This window comes from Mirounga angustirostris, unplaced genomic scaffold (genome assembly GCF_029215605.1).
Source record: "Mirounga angustirostris isolate CCGP_5_RB_7025 unplaced genomic scaffold, mMirAng1.0.hap1 SCAF_2, whole genome shotgun sequence".
Classification (NCBI taxonomy): domain Eukaryota; kingdom Metazoa; phylum Chordata; class Mammalia; order Carnivora; family Phocidae; genus Mirounga; species Mirounga angustirostris.
Window position 1 is genome coordinate 167,697,382 of NW_026991710.1, and position 19,699 is coordinate 167,717,080.

A 19,699-nucleotide genomic window follows, 5' to 3' on the forward strand; every position below is an offset into this window, starting at 1 on the left:
ATAAAGTCCTTCCTGAAATTTCTACTTTTTAAACCCCAGGAACTTCACAAGTTCCATGCCTTCTTTCTGGAATGTTCTTCTGCCCACTTTTTACTAGACTGACTAACTCTTCCTCTGATTCTCCGATTATAATTGACTTTCTCAGAGAGGCCTTTCTTGACCGTCATATTTAAAGATATACCCCCCCATTATTTCTCTTCATACATTTACATTATATAAGTGTATGTTTTTATTTGTTTAATGTCTGTCTGTCCTGCTCAACTGTAAGCTTTTTGAGGTGAGGGATCAAATGTATTTGTTCATCATTGCATACCCACCTACTAGAACAGTGCCTGGAAAGTCATAGGCACTGCTGAATAAACGATTGATACTTGGGGTTTGGGATATTAGTCTGGCTTATCATTTCCTAATAGTTACAAACTTTTCTACAATTTTTTCTTTAATAAAACTTTGTTTTTACTGTTTTTACAAAAGTGTCTTGAATTAATTGAAAATTTTAAGTAGCTTCTAGAATTACCCATATTTTTAAATTGGAATTAAGACTTAATTTGATGGCTGTATCTCTCTTTATGCCATCTAAATTAAGTTCTGTTCTTTGACAAGTGAGAAGTTTTAAAAAATCTTTTAAATTACAAAGTAATCTGCTTTTTACAGGAAATACAAATAACACAAAAATACAGATCTTCCTTTACCATTTCCCTAACCTCATTCCCCAAAGATAACTACTTTTATCAATCTGATATAAAATGTATCAAACCTTTTAATATGGGCTATTTTAAAATAAAAAGTTAGAAGATGTTGATAGACCTGTAGATTACTGACATGAAATAATGCTATACTTAACCATCCTCTGCTTAGATTTTCTCATTTTGTTTTCTGTAGCTAGTTTCTTAAAATATAATTGCCCAATTGAAGAGTGATATATTTTGAATTTTGATAGATACTTCTGAGTAGCCTTCCCAAAGAGTTGCAGAAATTATTTTTTAAGTAACATATGTGTGGGTTTTATTATTGGAAAAATAATGTTTATCATAGACAATTTGACAGATACAGAAAAGCATACCAAAAGAATCACTTTTTCCATCACCTGGTGGTATTCTAATTTTTTTTCCGTGCACATTAAAAAAAAGTATCTTGGGGTGCCTGGGTGGCTCAGTCAGTTGAGCGGCTGCCTTCGGCTCAGGTAATGATTCCAGGGTCCTGGGATCGAGCCCCACATCAGGCTCCCTGCTCAGTGGGGAGCCTGCTTCTCCCTCTTTCTCTGCCTGTGGCTCCCCCTGCCTGTGCTCTCTCTCTGTCAGATAAATAAATAAAATCTTTAAACAAATAAATAAGAAGAAATTATTTTTCCAAGATTGGAATCATACTATACAAACTGCTTTGAAATTTGCTTTTTTCAAATAACATTATATTGTCATTTTCCTATGTCATTTTGTTTATTTTTTCAAAAGATTTTATTTTTAAGTAATCTCTGCACCCAATGTGGGGCTTGAACTCACAAACCCAAGATCAAGAGCCGCATGCTCTACCAGCTAAGCCAGCCAGGCACCCCCCCATGTCATTTTAAAATATATTTATATTACTTCACTGTCTAGTTATACTATACCCTATTTAATTTAAATTACTGGACATCTAGATTGTTTTCTAATATTTGCTCTTATAAATAGGACTAGTGTGCATATCTTTCTGTGTGTATATTTATATCTCTCAGTGCTTTTCAGTATACATATACATTTAGAAGTGGATTTGCTTGATCAGAGTCTGAAAATGTAAGGATTTTCATACATGCCAAATTGCTCTCCTGAAAAATTCCAAGTTACATCTTACTAGCAATCTCAGAGTGCTCATTTTTCTGCACCCTGTTAGGTTAAAAAAACAACAGCAACAACAATCAACACATTAAGTTTTAAAAGTAATAAGAAATGAGATCTAGCTATGGTGTGGAATGGAACATGAATTTAAGACATAGCGTCATGTATTGCACTAGTTGAATTCTTACTACCTACATTATTCAGTTAATAAATGTCCTTTATTTTCTTTGCTATTTAGTTTTGATTTCTTTCTGTGTATGTCATTGTTCTTTGGTTGGCTGCCATTTTGTTCTTTTTATCTATACCTTTTCACCTAGAGACCAAATGAGAGGGTTGACACTGTGTCAGAAAAACCAAGAGAAGAGCCAGTACTAAAAGAGGAACCTCCGGTGAGTTGCTCTATTGAATATTGTCTAACCAGGGATGGTGTAAGAAGGTGAAAGCAGGGTGATTAAATTATAACACATTCCATACGTATTATTACAGTTCCATACTTCTGGATTTCAGAAATTATACTGAAATAAATCTTGGAGCTGGTTTAAGAGGTAGATACTTTCAGTGAATTATTTTTCTTTTCAAAACTATGACCACTTTTTCTTACTGAAGTATAATTGACATATATCATATTAGTTTCAGGTGTACAACATATTGATTTGTTATGAAAATACATTACAAAATGATCACCACAAGAAGTCTAGTTACCGTCTGTCACCATATAAAATTACAAAAATATTTTTATGACCATTTTTAATGGATTATGTGAATTCTCAAGATGCCTTATCAATAATAAGACATCAGAAACATCCAGTCCTATTTTCAGTATTTGGAGTGGGGTTCATTATTTTCCTTCTCTTCCTTTTTGCTACTTAGGGTTAAGTGTCAGGGAAAGTATAATTGAAGATAAATTTTACATGGTTAGCATGCTTAAAGTACTTTGTTCATAGTTTCTTTTTTTTTTTTAACTTTCTTTGCTGATGAAGTTTTATGAACTTTTCCTATAGGTTCAGCCAATATTATCTTCTGTTCCAACAACAGAAGTGTCTGCTGGTGTTAAGTTCCAGGTTGGCGATCTTGTTTGGTCTAAGGTGGGAACCTATCCTTGGTGGCCTTGCATGGTTTCAAGTGATCCCCAGCTCGAGGTTCATACCAAAATTAACACAAGAGGTAAGTAAAGGCCCACGTAGATATTAAATAAAAGGTTGGGGGAAAAAATTGAATCTTAAATGTTGTATATGACTATAAGGATATACACAGGAGGGGCACTTGGGTGGCTCAGCTGGTTAAGCATGTAACTCTTGATTTCAGCTCATGGTCTCATGGGCCATGGGATCGAGGCTGCATTGGGCTCCATGCTCAGTGGGGAGTCTGCTTGAGGGTTCTCGTCCTCTGCCCTTCCCCCCACTCATTCTCTCTCTCTCTAAGGTAAATAAATAAATCTTTAAAAAAAAAAAGAAAGAATATGCATATAATCTAACACCAGAATATCAGTTTTTAATGACCAGTGATTTAATTATGATCTTAATGGCAAAAAGCCTCTACAACTGATACGGTCCTTGTTTTCCCTTATAACACCCTGCATTTGTTTTATAATTTCTTCTGTACTTCTTTAAAAACCTTTATCTGACTGATATCTCATATGAATTCCAAAAGAAAGCAGTTGAGTAAGTAATAAGATGTCTTATATGAGCTTAGTAGGCATTTGGGCCATGCTTTTGTTGTATGTCTTATTTCATCATTGATTCCTTTGAGTAGTAATTTTTTACCCACATAAGTGCTTTTCATCCTGATAAAATTTTCAGGATGCTTTTTCCCTCCACTCCATTTTTGAATCTGCAAATTTACTGAGACATCCTTATAAATTCAATACAACATAAACGTATAGCTTGAATCTAGCTATTTAGCATAGAATCCTACCTTAGGAATATTAATAAATGTTAAGAAAAGATGTGTTCTAACTTTTCTCTAATTTTTTTCATGGGTTTGTCTAAAACATGTGGATTAGATTTCTGATATTCTAGCATTTGGAATGGACTTGCTTAGTTAGCCAGGGGAAGGTTTGAGCTTGGAATTTATTTCTGGATATTTGCTTTGTGAACTCACTCTTGTTATGTTTTGAATTCCTTATTGTTTGTGACAACTTTGTGCCTATTTCTTTTTCTCTTTAAACTTTCTGTCTTGCTACCTGTTCACTGTTAATGAAGAGAAGAAATGTCTACATAAGTCTTGCAAGTCAGATTTGTGACAAGATCAGCCGTATCTGTAACTTTTGTGCTACATAGCCAGTAATCTGCCCTGGTACAGAAGGCAGTTATCTGTCATTATAACCTGCTGATTCAAGATTGGGTAACTGGAAGCATCAATGGGGCAGAAGTAAAAACAACAACAACAAAAAAAACCATTGTTGAATGTCTACTTTCATGCAAGACACTGTGTTAAGCAATTCTCTTATATATTTTATGCAGTCCACATAGCAGCAACACTACGAAGTAGGTACTGTTATTATCCTTATGTTTTGACTAAGTAGAGTTTCCGAGAGTCCTTATTCCATACCTCCACTCTTTTTTTTTTAAAGATTTTATTTATTTTATTATTTATTTGACAGAGAGAGAGACACAGCGAGAGAGGGAACACAAGCAGGGGGAGTGGGAGAGGGAGAAGCAGGCTTCCCGCAGAGCAGGGAACGCAATGCGGGGCTAGATCCCAGGATCCTGGGACCATGACCTGAGCCGAAGGCAGACGCTTAACGACTGAGCCACCCAGGCGCCCCTCCACAACCTCCACAACCTCCACTCTTAAACATCCTATGTATTAGAAGGAAAGTAATTGAATTCATCTAGTCATAATTTACCAAGGTTGGGGGGAAGGCAGTCCCAGTTCTTTCATTTATTACTGATTACTAAGTGTTGGACTAGTATTCTCTGAGTACCTTGCAGGTTTAATAATCTTTGTGTCCATGAATGGGAGAAGAAAGGGACAGATTTCCCAAAGGACCAAGCCTTTTTAAATTTTAATTCCAGGTAACATACAGTGTTATATTAGTTTCAGGTGTATAATATAGTAATTCAGCACTTCCATACATGACCCTGTGCTCATCACAAGTGCACTCCTTAATCCCTGTCACCTATTTAACCCATCCCCCCATGTATCTCCCCTCTGATAACCATCAGTTTGTTCTCTATAGTTGAGAGTCCGTTTCTTGATTTGTCTCTCTTATTTTTTACCTTTGCTTGTTTTGTTTGTTAAATTCCACGTATGAGTGAAATCATATGGTATCTGACTTATTTTGCTTAGCATTATACTCTCTAGTTCCATCCATGTCATTGCAAATGGCAAGATTTCATTCTTTTTATGGCTGAGTAATATATACACACACACACACACACACACACACATTACATCTTCTTTATTCACCAGTTGATGGATACTTGGGCTGCTTCCGTATCTTGGCTATTGTAAATAGTGCTGCTATAAACATAAAGTGCATGTATCCCTTTCAGTTAGTATTTTTGTGTTCTTTGGGTAAATACCCAGTAGTGCAATTGCTGGATCATAAGGTAGTTCTGTTTTTAACTTTTTGAGGATACTCCATACTGTTTTCCACAGTGGCCGCAGCAGTTTGCATTTCCACCAACAGTGCAAGAGGGTTCCCCTTTCTCCGCATAGTTGCCAACACCTGTTGCTTCTTGTGTTGTTAATTTAGACATTCTGACAGGTGTGAGATGATATCTCATTGTAGTTTTGATTTGCATTTCCCTGATGATCAGTGATGATTAGTATCTTTCATGTGTCTGTTAGGGCAAAGCCTTCCTAAATAAAATAATCCATGTACCTGTCTGGGTCTCTGGAGCACTCTGGGGTATTAGATCATGTGAGAGTTGTGGCTCTTCAATTCTCTCTCCTTAGAAAAGCATGCTTTTGAAATTATATAGAGTTTCACATTTAATTACTCTATGAAAACCTGCTAATTACAGCTTTTTTATGGGATACAAGTGAAAGCACAATTTTATGCCGCATCTGTATTTCAAAGGAAGTATTTAAATTTAGGAATTAATCTAATATGGTCTGGAATTCCCTAGGTAATCTCCTGCTTTACTGCTGGTAAAATTTGTTTGTATGATTGAGAAAACCAGAACTCTGAGAATTTAGAAATTTTTTAAAGTTTAAATTAATTAAAAGTGTATTTTGAGGGGCGCCTGGGTGGCTCAGCCGTTAAGCGGCTGCCTTCAGCTCAGGTCATGATCCCAGGGTCCTGGTATTGAGCCCCGCATCGGGCTCCCTGCTCGGCGGGAAGCCTGCTTCTCCCTCTGCCTGCTGCTCCCCCTGTTTGTGTTCCCTCTCGCTGTGTCTCTCTCTATCAAATAAATAAAATCTTTAAAAAAAAAAAAGAGTGGAGGTTATGGAATAAGGACTCTCTGAAACTCTATTTACTTATTCAAAACATAAGGATAGGGCACCTGGGTGGCTCATTTGGTTAAGCGTCTGCCTTTGGCTCGGGTCATGGTGTTGGGGTCCTGGGATCGAGCCCCACGTCGGGCTCCCTGCTCAGCGGGAAGCCTGCTTCTCCCTCTCCCACTCCCCCTGCTTGTGTTCCCTCTCTTGCTGTGTCTCTCTCTATCAAATAAATAAATAAAATCTTTTTTTTAAGTATATTTCGATATTTTTAGTTTTCTTTTTTGCAGTAGTTTTTAAAATAATAGCTTTCTTGAGATATGATTTACATACAAATTAGTGATTTTTAGTACATTTACGGAGTTGTGCAGTCATCACTACATCTAATTTTAAAACTTTTTTTTAAAAGACTTTATTTGGGTCACATGGGTGGCTCAGTTGTTAAACGTCTGCCTTTGGCTCAGGTCATGATCCTAGGATCATGGATGAGCCCCACATCGGGCTCCCTGCTCAGCGGGAAGCCTGCTTCTCCCTCTCCCACTGCCCTGCTTGTGTTCCCTCTCTCGCTGTCTCTCTCTCTGTCTGTCAAATAAATTTTAAAAAATCTTAAAAAAAAATGTGTTAAAAAAATAAATAAGGGCGCTTGGGTGGCTCAGTTGGTTAAGCGACTGCCTTCGGCTCGGGTCATGATCCTGGAGTCCCGGGATCGAGTCCCATATCGGGCTCCTTGCTCAGCAGGGGGTCTGCTTCTCCCTCTGACCCTCCCCCCTCTCATGTGCTTGCTCTCTCTCATTCTCTCTCTCTCAAATAAATAAATAAAATCTTTAAAAAATAAATAAATAAATAAATAAATAAATGGCTTTATTTGACGTCGTGGGAGCGAGCTTGCGTGAGTGAGGGAGGGGCAGAGGGGAAGAGAGAATCCCAAGCAGACTCCCCGCTGAGTGCAGATCCCAAAGCAGGGCTGGTTCTCACCACTCTGAGATCATGACCTGAGCCGAAAACAAGAGTCAGACACTTAACCAACTGGGCCCCCCAGGTGCTCCTGGAACATTTTCCTCAACCCAAAATGAAATCCCATGTCCATTAGCAGTCATTCCCCATTCCTCCTCTCTTCCCCCAGCGCTAAGCAACCATTAACTACTTTTTGTCTCTATAGATTTGCCTTTTCTGGACATTTCATATAAATGGAACCATATAACATACGGCCTTTTGTGTCTGGCTTCTTTCACTTAGCCTCATGTTTTAGAGGTTCATGTTGTGGCATCTGTCAGTACTTCTTTTTTTGTTGCCAAATAGTATTCCATTGTATAGCTGTATGCAGTGCAGTTTTAGAGAAAGTTTTCTGAAAATCAAAAAAACAGTATAAAAATTTTATTGATATGTTCACACATGATGACTGTGAAGCATTTTGTGTTGCTTGTTATCTAAACAACCTTGTAAAATTTTTCTTAATTATTTTTAGATAGTAGTCATTGATTTCCATATTATTGGTCCATATTACTAGATTCTTAGCTTTGGAAAAAATAAGTTTGTTTGTTTTTTTTTTTTAAAGATTTTATTTATTTATTTGAGACAGAGAGAATGAGAGACAGAGAGCATGAGAGGGAGGAGGGTCAGAGGGAGAAGCAGACTCCCCGCCGAGCAGGGAGCCCGATGCGGGACTCGATCCCGGGACTCCAGGATCATGACCTGAGCCGAAGGCAGTCACTTAACCAACTGAGCCATCCAGGCGCCCAAAAAATAACGGTTTTTACACATAAAGATCAAATTCTTTGTAAGAGCATGTGGAAAGATGTTTGTATCACATGTCTGTTTTAAGTTATATTTCATTGTTGTGGTCTCATCTTAAGTTTCTTTTTCTTTTTTTTTTTTCTTCAGGCTTTATTGAGGTGTAATTGACCAAAGTTATATATATTTAAAGTGTACATACAACATAATGATTTGATATACATATACTTTGGTCAGTTTACATATCCAGCACTTCACACAGTTATTTTTGTGTGTGGATGTTTGGTGAGAATGCTTAAGATCTACACTCTCAACAACTTTCATGTATATAATACAGTAATTTTTTTTTTAAGATTTTATTTATTTGACAGAGAGAGAGAGAGCAAGAGCAGGAACACAAGCAGGGGGAGTGGGAGAGGGAGAAGCAGGCTTTCAGCTGAGCAGGGAGCCTGACGCAGGGCTCGATCCCAGGACCCTGGGATCATGACCTGAGCTGAAGGCAGACGCTTAACAACTGAGCCACCCAGGCGCCCCTGTAATACAGTATTATTAACTATAGTAACCATGCTGTACATTAGATTCCTAGAACGTATTCATTTTTTTTTTTTTTTTTATGAGAGACAGAGAGCATGAGAGGGAGGAGGGTCAGAGGGAGAAGCAGACTCCCTGCTGAGCAGGGAGCCCGATGTGGGACTCGATCCCGGGACTCCAGGATCATGACCTGAGCCGAAGGCAGTCGCTTAACCAACTGAGCCACCTAGGCGCCCGAACGTATTCATCTTATGACTGAAGGCTTATACCCTTTGACTAGCATCTCCCTATTTCTCTCCCACCCCAGCCCCTGATAACTGGCAACCATCATTCTACATTGTTTCTATGAGTTGGACTTTTTTTTTAAAGATTCCACATACAAGTAAGATCATATGGTATCTGTCTTTCTCTGTCTGACTTATTTTCACTTAGCACAGTGTCCACTAGGTTCGTCCATTCTGGCAGGATTTCCTTTTATCTCATGGCTGAATAATCATTTTAAGTTTAAAAGTTAAAAATGAAATGCTTTTTCTGCATATAACAATACAAAATATATATATAGTCAGAAGTGACAAGTGCCTATAATTTCATCCTTCAGATAATGTAACTACTGTTAAAAGTTTGAGAGTAGGGGCACCTGGGTGGCTCACTGGGTTAAGCATCTGACTCTTGATTTTGGCTCAAGTCATGATCTCACGGTTGTGAGATAGAGCCCCATGTCGGGCTCTGTGCTGGGCGTGGAGACTGCTTAAGATTCCTTCTCTGCCTCCTGCTCACACTTGCTCTCTCTCCCTCTTAAAAAAAAAAAGTTTGAGAGTAATTATATTTCTCTATGTATATTGTAATTAATAGGATAGTAAATATTTTTACTGAGAGGTTTTTTTTTTAAGATTTTATTCATTTATTTGACAGAGAGAGAGATCACAAGTAGGCAGACAGGCATGCAGGCAGTCAGAGGGAGAAGCAGGCCCCTCAATGAGCACAGAGCCTGATGCGGGGTTCGATCCCAGGACCCTGGGATCATGACCTGAGCTGAAGGCAGACGCTTAACGGACTGAGCCACCAGGTGCCCCTACTGAGAGTTTTAAATGGTATCATATTATACCTATTGTAACTTTTATTTTTATTTATTTTTAATTTATTTAAATTCAATTAACATAGTGTATTATTAGTTTCAGAGGTTGAGTTTAGTGATTCATCAGTAGCATATAACACCCAGTGCTCATTATACCCTGTGCCCTCCTTAATGTCCATCATCCAGTTACCCCATCCCCCTCCCTCTCCCCTCTAGTAGCCCTCAAGTGTGTTTCCTATGATTAATAGTCTCTTATGGTTTGTCTCCCTCTCTGATTTCATTTTGTTTTATTTTCCCCTCCCTTCCCCTCCCTGTGCTCCACTGTTTTGTTTCTTAAATTCCACATATGAGTGAGATCATATAATTGTCTTTCTATGATTGACTTATTTCGCTTAGCATAATACCTTCTAGTTCCATCCACATCGTTGCAAATGGCAAGATTTCATTTTTTTGATGGCTGAGTAATATTCCATTTGGTGTGTGTGTGTGTGTGTGTGTACCACATCTTCTTTACCTATTGTAACTTTTAATCCTAACTTTTTTTTTTTTTTAGTTTAAAACTGGATGGTTTTACCTTTATATTATTTTTCTTAAATAAAAACGTTTCCAGGGCACCTGGATGGCTCAGTCATTTGAGTGACTGGAGATTTTGGCTCAGGTCATGATCCTCAGGGTCATGGGGTCAAGCCCCATGCAGGGCTCCACACTCAGCCAGGAGTCTGCTTGAGATTCTCTCCCTCTGTCCCTCCCCGCCACGTATGTGTGCACATGCATTCTCTCTCTCTAAAATAAATAAATAAATCTTTAAAGAGAAAATCTCCTCTGCATTTTTCTTTTGGAATTCAGCCCATTATTCAAACGCAGATGTGCTTGCTTCTCATTTTTTCAGGTCTTTAGGTTTCTATTTTATTCATAGTTCTTTGGCCAGCAGAAAATAAAGTGATAATAACAAAGAGGCAAATTGTTTAATTTGGTTCATCTGTACTAATGATTTAATAGAGGAAGAAGTTGAAAATAAAGATTAAAATGAGATTGTGTCATCTCTGAGTTTTAGTTTTCATGTTTTTAACTATAATTTAAAGACTGTTTCTGAATAACTGACTTTTGAAAACAGATTATGCCCTGTGTTCTTTTAACCCTATCACCTGTACCCACTACCATATCTTCCAGACTCACCTGTTAGTTTAGGTTATATTTCTTTTTTTGTCCCTAAAAACCCTTGGACTTTTGATAAACCTTCTTTGATTAATTATAGTCAAATTTGTGCTTGCCTCTTCCCTCTCAGATTAGATTATATGGAAATCGAATTGTGTGTGTATTTCTCTCTTATAGGCTATTTTACATAAGAAATTTTAATCTGGTTTCAAAATAATTCCTTAGATAATCTCCCATTAATGTCTAATAAAATTTAAAAATTTTCAAATCCAAGATATAATCGATTTCAGATAACTGAGTTCAATTTAAGCTTATACCTACATTTTTCTAGTTAGGATCTGCTTCTTACCTTTCTCTGCCTACCTGAATTATCTTGGATTCGCCAAGACCAGTTATACAGTACTCTGTTAACCTGAGACATTTTCTGTAGAGTTGTGTTTTTCTAACTATGTATGGTAAAAGACCAGTTTTTGTTCGTTTTTTAAAAATTTCCAATCCACCATGGATCAATACTTACATAAAATACAATAAAAGTAACTATTACAAAAAGGAAAGGCCTTCTCCTGCAAAAAATACATAGTACAAGATCCCTGATCATGTGCCTAAATGTCATGACAATGTCAAATTATCATAGTTTCTAAATGCTTACTTTTCTGTGCTTATTTTGTCACAGACTGGCTTGTTATGGTAACCACACTTGGAGAGTAGCACTGTTCTAGAACAGCAGTTCTCAGATATTTTGGTCCCAGAACCCCTTTTACTCTTAAAATTTGAAGACTCTAAAAAGCTTTTGTTTACATGGATTCTGTCTATTACTATTTATTTCAATTTGGAAATTAAAACTAAGAGAATTTAAAAATATTTACTAATTCATTTAAAAATAATCCATTATATGTTATCATTATATTTTTATGAAAAACTATTTTCTCAAAAATATTACTGAAAAGAATAGTATCATTTTACATCATTGCAAATCTCTTTAATGTCTGGCTTAAGTGAAGATACTAGATTCTTGTATCTGCTTCTACATTCATTCTGTTACGATTTTTTGTTTTGGTTGAACTATATGAAGATAATCTGACTTCAGGCAGATGTGTAGTTGAAAAAGGATAGTGTATTTTAATAGCCTTTTTAGGTAATTGTGGATATATTTCTTTGATATTACACCAAAACTCAATAAGTGGTGGGCTAGTTCCAATATGGAATCTGAAATCATATCCATAAACTTTTTGTACTTTGTTACATTGAAATCCATTGGTTCTGTCTTGCACTTTGGATGAATCTTTTACCTTTCATGATTTTATAACATCATATATTGGCCATTTAAAAATTACTGGTTTTGGGGCGCCTGGGTGGCTCAGTTGGTTAAGTGTCTGACTTTCACTCAGGTCATGATCTCAGGGTCCTGGGATTGAGCCCACCCCCCGTGGGGCTCTGCACTAAGCATGCTTGTCTCCCCCCCACCCCCTCTGCAGGCACGCTCTCTTCTTCCTCTCTTTCTCAAATAAATAAAATTTTAAAAAATAAAAAATATTGGCTTTACCAAGTGAGACATATCTTCCAAATGTTGACACATCCTTCTATAGATTTTTTTTTCTTTAGAGTGTGCACAGGAGCTGGGGGACGGGCAGAGGGAGAGAGAATCTCAAGCAAGGCTCTGATCTCACGTTCCTGAGATCATGACATGACCTGACCTGAGCTGAAATCAAGAGTTGGGTGCTTAATCGCTGGCCACCCAGGGGCCCATCCTCTATAGATATTTTTAAAATCACATTAATTTATATGACCAGTTATTTCATCAGAAAATTCTTTGATTATTGGGAAGTTGGAAAACTCAGGTTTTCCAAAATTCTAATTTTTGCTTGAAAGATCAAATTTTGTCATTGGCAACAAATACTGTCAGTTGATTTCCTTGAAATAGCAAACTTGCTTTGTTCTTTTTTGAGGAAATACCTGCCAGATGCTCAAGTTCAAAAAACCACAGTTTTTCTGTCAGTCATTCTTTCAAATAAAAATGATGTTTTATGAAAAAGTGGCCAGTGATCTTGCAACTCAATCACACAAGTACTTTCCCTCAAGATAACTGTCACACTTGAGTAAGCAAAAGCGCTTTATGCATACTTCCCGTTCCATCATGCAGAATATTAAAAAGACAGTGTCCAAAGGTTGAAATTCAGTGAAATTAATCATTTTTACTACTTCATCAAGGACATTAAATAAAACTGGCTTTTTGTTTTGTTTTAACTGCCAGTATGTGGCTATGAAGAATGTGATACTAGTATTGTTTGGAGTCACTCACTGTCTTTATTTGTGCCAACGTGCCAGCAGTCTTACCCACCATTGTTCTTGCCGTATGAAGTGCAAATGCCACCAACTGAAAAGATGGTAGCATCTTGGTATTGTTATGAAGATAGTTTTGACCTCACAGGATCCCTGAGTCAGTGGCCTCCTCTCCATCCCCAAGTCTATATAGCCCACTTCTATATAGCCAGAAAAGCAATTTGACTAGCACTTTTAAAGTCCAAGAAAATATATTATATATATATTTTAAAGATTCTATTTGAGAGAAGCGAGTACCCACGAGCAGGGGAGGGGAGGCAGAGGGAGAGGGAGAAGCAGACGCCCCACTGAGCAGGGAGCCAACATGGGGCTCGATCCCAGGACTCTGGGATCATGACCTGAGCCGAAGGTAGACACTTAACTGACTGAGCCACCCAGGCGCCCCTGTTACACATTTTTTGAAGAAAAAATTATTTATTCCCAGATTTGTTTGTAAAAGGGTTTGAGACAAGCAAAAATAAGTTGTGTAACCAAGGTAACAAATCTGATAATTAGCAGAATTTCTGATTTTCTTTCTCTTAAAATTTGCTGGACTAATTTTAATCATTTGGGAGTGATTTTTTTTTTACACTATTACTTGTGTAATTGGCAAGTTTTGGATTATATCTTCAGACAATCCAAAGCGTACAAGTTTTAATAGGAGTGATACTAGGGAACCTGGCTTAGGTTCATGTTTTTGGCAGAGTATATGTGGATGCTTATGTTCTGAAATGGTTAATAAGAATTTTTGCTTACAGGTGCCCGGGAGTATCACGTCCAGTTTTTTAGCAACCAGCCAGAGAGGGCATGGGTTCATGAAAAGCGAGTACGAGAGTATAAAGGTCATAAACAGTATGAAGAATTATTGGCTGAAGCAACCAAACAAGCCAGCAATCACTCTGAGAAACAAAAGGTATCTGACAACATATTAACATTACCAATCGAATATGGTTTTTAGAGGATTCAATAATTTAATAGAAGTTTTCATACTTGATTTCAGATAGCTGTTAACCTAAGTCCAGTTTTAATAATTTATTGTATGTCAGTAAGTTTTATATTTTATATAAACAACATTAGAATACTATTAAAAACTTGAACTCTGCTTAGTACAGTGTTGGATTCTATTTTTGAATTGAATTAGTGTACATAAGACTAGTAGATGCTAGTGAAATGTGGATTTTGCCAGGGAGTTTTATTCTTTTTCCTATTTCATTATCTTTACATAATTTCCTTTATTCTTACCTAGTAAAATTGTTTTGTGAAAGTAAAGTTTCTAAAATATTCAGTGAGTACCTACTGTGAGACGGGCACTATTTTAAGCATTTTGTGTATATTAATTCATTTAATCTCCATAACAACTTAAGTGGCGTAGACACCATTATTCCTATTTCTGCAGATGAAGAAATCGAGGCACAGACAGCTTAAGTAACTGGTTCAACCAAGGTCACACTTAGTGATAGAACCAAGAAATATGTTTGTGGTGGTGGATATTTTAGAATTATGACATCAGCTCCTGATAATCTATGTGGTTGACATTTTTAAACTCAACTAATTTTAGGGTGGGTCTCTTGTAATTCAGAAATTTGTCATACTTTTACACTTTAAAAGCTAAATTTGATCACAGAGGATTTTGATTAATTTTATCAGACAACATTTTACAGATTTATACATCAGCGTTCCACATATACCATCCCTTCTCATAGTTTCGTTTGCTAATTTTGGGCTACCTCAGTCTAACTCCCTGGATAATTCCTAATGGCTTTGGTCATCAAAAGTTTTCTTATCTGTCTGGCCAACTCAAAGTCTTCTGAGCAACAGTGAAGGACACCTGTGGAAATTGGTTCAGGTTCATTTTTTCTCTCAAACATTCCTTCTTTCCTATATCTTGTCAACTTTCATTTGTTCCTCTGGGCTCTCTCCTTTCTCTGCATTCTGCCCCTGTTTGCATTATGGTACAAACTACCAGCACAAATGCAAACTCTGCCATTTGCTCTGTTGTGATCTCTGTAGCACCCCTGAGCTTTAGGGTGTCATTTTTAATGTTGGTGTTTTATTGGCCATTGAAAGTAATCGTTCTGCAATCTCTCTTCCCTTTGCCCTCCTTGCTAGCTTCTTATGAACATAACGTGAGGACAGCTCCCTCTTTGAGGGACTTGTCCAGCAGAGTGGTCAACGAAAAAGGATGTGTAAGAGAGAGTAGACCTGCATATCATCTGATAGTAATACTGACTTACCAAAGTTAGGGAGTTAGAACATTTCATGTATTTGACTGAAGAACCTGAAGATATTTATTTATGTTACCTGGAAAGATGACAGGATCACATGGGAAATACATATTGGTTTAAATGTACCAATTAGATTGAAGAGTATCTGATCATGCCTGTGTCTTTTATATGCCTGGGTCTTTTTTTAGATTCGGAAACCCCGACCTCAGAGAGAACGTGCTCAGTGGGATATTGGCATTGCCCATGCAGAGAAGGCATTGAAAATGACCCGAGAGGAAAGAATAGAACAGTATACTTTTATCTATATTGATAAACAGCCTGAGGAGGCTTTGTCCCAAGCAAAAAAGAATGTTGCCTCCAAAGCTGAAGTTAAGAAAACCCGAAGACCAAGGTCAGTGCTGAATACTCAGCCAGAACAGACCAATGCAGGTGAGGTGGCCTCCTCTCTCTCAAGTACTGAAATTCGGAGACAGAGCCAGAGGCGGCACACAAGTGTGGAAGAAGAAGAACCACCTCCTGTTAAAATAGCCTGGAAAACGGCTGCTGCGAGGAAATCTTTACCAGCTTCCATTACAATGCACAAAGGGAGCCTGGATTTGCAGAAGTGTAACATGTCTCCGGTTGTGAAGATTGAACAAGTGTTTGCTCTTCAGAACGCTACAGGAGATGGGAAATTTATTGATCAGTTTGTTTATTCAACGAAGGTACCTCCTTTTTTCATGGGTGTTTTGGGGGAACATTATTTAATAAGTAGTCAACCTTAGCATTTAAAAAGAAACCCTACAAACAAGACAAAGTCATGATTTAAATACCCTTTTATCCGCTGCATTTGAAATGTACAGTGAGTTTACTGTGTTTAAGAGGGGGCAAAAAAGACAAGCAAAAAGGCTATGTTTTCCTTCTTTTTTTCCCTCTTTTGTAATATCCCCATCTGTACTAGATTAATCTTGAGCTGTGCAGCCAAAATTGAGCTTAACTCCCTAAAGTTTTGGAAAAAAACTCGGCACTTTGCCTGTTTCCAGTTTGTATAGTTAGTTTTTCTTAGCTGCAAAGTGTGCTTCTTCTTATATTATTTTTGTCAGTTATCTGAATTAACCATTGTAATAATTATACCTGCTGATCTGTTTGGTTGCACCGGCAATTTTGTTAGACTCATGTTCACTTTGGATAGCTAATGCATTTAAGAGAAATTCCAGAACTGTGTTTGTTCTGTAACAATTAACTGTGGTGATAGCGTGGGTAATGGGGTGAAAATACCTCTTCAAATTGAGTATCTCCATCAGCCAGCCCTGAACCTCCATTTAGGGCACTTATATTTTAGCTTTTAGACTTTAAAATTGTGTCATAACATTTGTAATGTTTATTCCACATACCTCTTCACTGTCCTCCAAATCCTTACCACAGTTGTGGGCTTGTGAATTCAATTTAGCGGCACCTCGTGGGTGTGTGCTTTTAAAGAACTCTGCTTATTTCCTAACATTGTCATATGCACATGAAAATAATTAAAGTATGCCTCATCAGTGATATATTTTTCCAAGTTTTTATTTAAATTCCAGGTAGTTAACATACAGTGTAATACTAGTTTCAGCTGTAGAATTTAGTGATTGAACACTTATATGCGACACCTTGTGCTCAAGTGATACTATTTTACTAGAGAGGAGTACAAGGGTTCTCTATTAGTTTGTTTCTGACTGTAGGTTCAGCTGATTTCAGTAAGACTAGACTACTTGGAAAGGCTTAAGTTAGAGGGCGCCTGGGTGGCTCAGTTGGTTAAGCGACTGCCTTTGGCTCAGGTCATGATCCTGGAGTCCCAGGATCAGAGTCCCGCATTGGGCTCCCTGCTCAGCAGGGAGTCAGCAGGGAGTCTGCTTCTCCCTCTGACCCTCCCCCTTCTTGTGCTCTCTCTCATTCTCTCTCAAATAAATAAATAAAATCTTTAAAAAAAGAAAGGCTTAAGTTACAGGCTCCACTTGGTTCTACTGACAGCTTGGAATAGCAAACGAATACTCTGCATCTTTTTTTAATGCAAATTGGCTTCATTCTTGGAGCTAGATTTTATCTGCATTTGGATATACAAATCAAACTTTGTCACCCCACTCCAAAGAGTGCAATTTAAATGAAATTTGAGATAAAGTTGTCTTTTGTTTATTTATTTAAACTTCGGAAAAAGATTTATTTATTAGCGAGAGAGTGCCCCCACACATGAGGGGCAGGCAGGCAGGGGCAGAGGGAGAGAGAGAAATCTCAAGCAGACTCCCCGCTGAGCATGGAGTGGGGGGGTAGGGTCTCAATCTCATGACCCTGAGATGACCTGAGCCAAAATCAAGAGTTGGACACTTAACTACCTGAGCCACCCAGGCGTCCCAAAACTGATCTTTTTAAAATGAACATCTTAAAAATACAAATATTTACAAAACACTCCTTTATTTCATTGTATTAAAAATACCTAAAATGAGACAGAGCTATAATTGTAACTGCCTTCTATCTGCTTCAAGTTGCTTATTGGGTACACATTTTGGTCATCATGAATGTCAAATTTCTGTACCTAAGGATATTCTTGTCTTTTAAGACATGAGTGTAGTAGGGTACTTAACCAAATGAGAATGACTCCAGTTCTTTTCCTGTGATGAGGTAACGGGAGAGACTATTCAGACCAGAAAACATTTTGGTTTTGACAGAAAACTAGGTGATACGGTTTCATTTTTTTAGTGATATGCCTCATGTGGAGTCGTTTTTTTTTTTTCTCACATAATCTCGTACATTTTAGAATACATCCTGATGACTTAATAAAATTGCTCTGGTAATGGTGAAGATGATAAATTAACTGCAAAGACCGTGTAAAATTCAAGCAAATCATGACCATCTTAAGCTGTCTTTGTAAGCCAACGACGCCATTTGCCTGGTAATCAGCTGTTTTTTATTTTGTCTTATTTTAAAGGGAATTGGTAACAAAACGGAAATAAGCGTCAGAGGACAGGACAGACTTATAATTTCTACACCAAACCAGAGAAATGAAAAGGCAACTCAGAATATATCATCTCCTGAAGCAACATCTGGTCCTACAGGTGGGTAAGGAATGAAGAGTATAGTATATAGTAGGGTATATATGTATTTTGAGAGGTCATAGTTCTGTTCTGCTATTATATAGTAGCTGTGTTCCTAAGAAATTTTCAGTTATCAAAATCAAATTACATTAAAAAAATTGAGTTATAAAAGTAGTTACTTCAATAGGAAAGAACGGTTAAGGGGCTAGGGAGCTTTATTCATAGTAAGTTATTTTTCCTATAGGAGTTTAAGTAATAAGGCTTTGTAATTAAAAGTGTATAGTTATGAAATCTGTACACATCTGAGTAAATGCACCATTTGATTATCTCTCTTTGCATGAAAATAACAGCTTTACTTTTCTAGCACTATTAACACATTCTTACCATTTCCTCTTTCATCTCTTACTAGAAACTAATTTTCAGATGCCCATGTTCTTTTTATTATTCTTAGGTGTACTAGATGTTAGTAAGTAGGGGACTAGGGCCTAACTCTCCTATTATAATTTATATATTATAATCTGTTCTCTGATTAACAGATACCATGAATTGAAAATCAAACTATATTATTCTTGTTTAAAATAGAAATGCCTATATAAGGTTATGCCTTTGGAATGGTCAAAGTAATTTTTGTTAAGGGACTGACATACTAAGAATCTTATAGTTTAACTGAGGGTCTGGTGGGTTTGGTTTATATAACAGTATTACTGTTTCGTACAGCCATCAAGCAAAGAGTTAGATTGTCAACTGGTTTGGTCATTTGGAATTTTAGTTTAGGAGAAACAAGTTTGTTTCACCTTGTTCTTTTAAAAAAATGTTGGAATCATATCAAAGAAGGGATCGAGTAATTTTCTAGAAGGATTAAAGTCTTGAGAACTGAGGTAGTAGCCTTGAATCAGTAGTAACTCAGGCAGAATTGTGATTGAGTGGCACGAAGGGGCAAATATTTTTGTAAGGGAAACTTTGAGTAAGATTCTTATTATTATAAGAGCTAAAATAAAAGCAATCACTGTTCAGGAAAGAACTTGGGCTAGCTTTCTTTAAAAAAAATGTGAAGGGGGCTACAAGACAGGGAGAGGTGGTAGCAAGGGAGATGGGGCATATGGGGCATACAAAACATTATGCCTTTATCCAAATTTGAGTTGGGAAGGGAAGCTGCATTAAAATAAGGAGAGAGTAGCAAAGTCCAGAACCAGATTTGCAACTTGTATCATTTCACAATACTGTATAAAAAAATGAAATTATGATGTTAAAGAAATGAATAAATGGACTTAAACAATTTTGCATTAATTAGCCATAATTGAAAACATTTGTTCCCTTCTTTGAAGATTAAAAGAATCTTTTGGCCTCAGCTCTCCAGTCAGGTACATCAATTTTGTTATCTTTCTTTACATTAAACTGTTGTGATTGATCTGATTTAAG

The 19,699-nt window shown here is 37.1% G+C and overlaps 1 protein-coding gene across 5 annotated transcripts in view; it reads left to right on the forward strand.

Annotated features, from left to right (window-relative positions):
• NSD3 (nuclear receptor binding SET domain protein 3) overlaps positions 1–19,699 on the forward strand; it is a 121,004-nt gene that overhangs the window by 52,313 nt on the left and 48,992 nt on the right. For all 5 annotated transcript variants that reach the window (XR_010409683.1, XM_064585533.1, XM_045879853.3 and 2 more), the window contains exons 3-7: positions 2,129–2,200; positions 2,813–2,975; positions 13,770–13,924; positions 15,425–15,940; positions 18,175–18,301. Coding sequence is in view for 4 of the 5 variants with exons in the window: in XM_064585533.1 (XP_064441603.1) it covers positions 2,129–2,200; positions 2,813–2,975; positions 13,770–13,924; positions 15,425–15,940; positions 18,175–18,301 (1,033 nt within the window). In the remaining variant the exon portion in view is untranslated. The remainder of the gene's footprint in view (positions 1–2,128; positions 2,201–2,812; positions 2,976–13,769; positions 13,925–15,424; positions 15,941–18,174; positions 18,302–19,699) is intronic.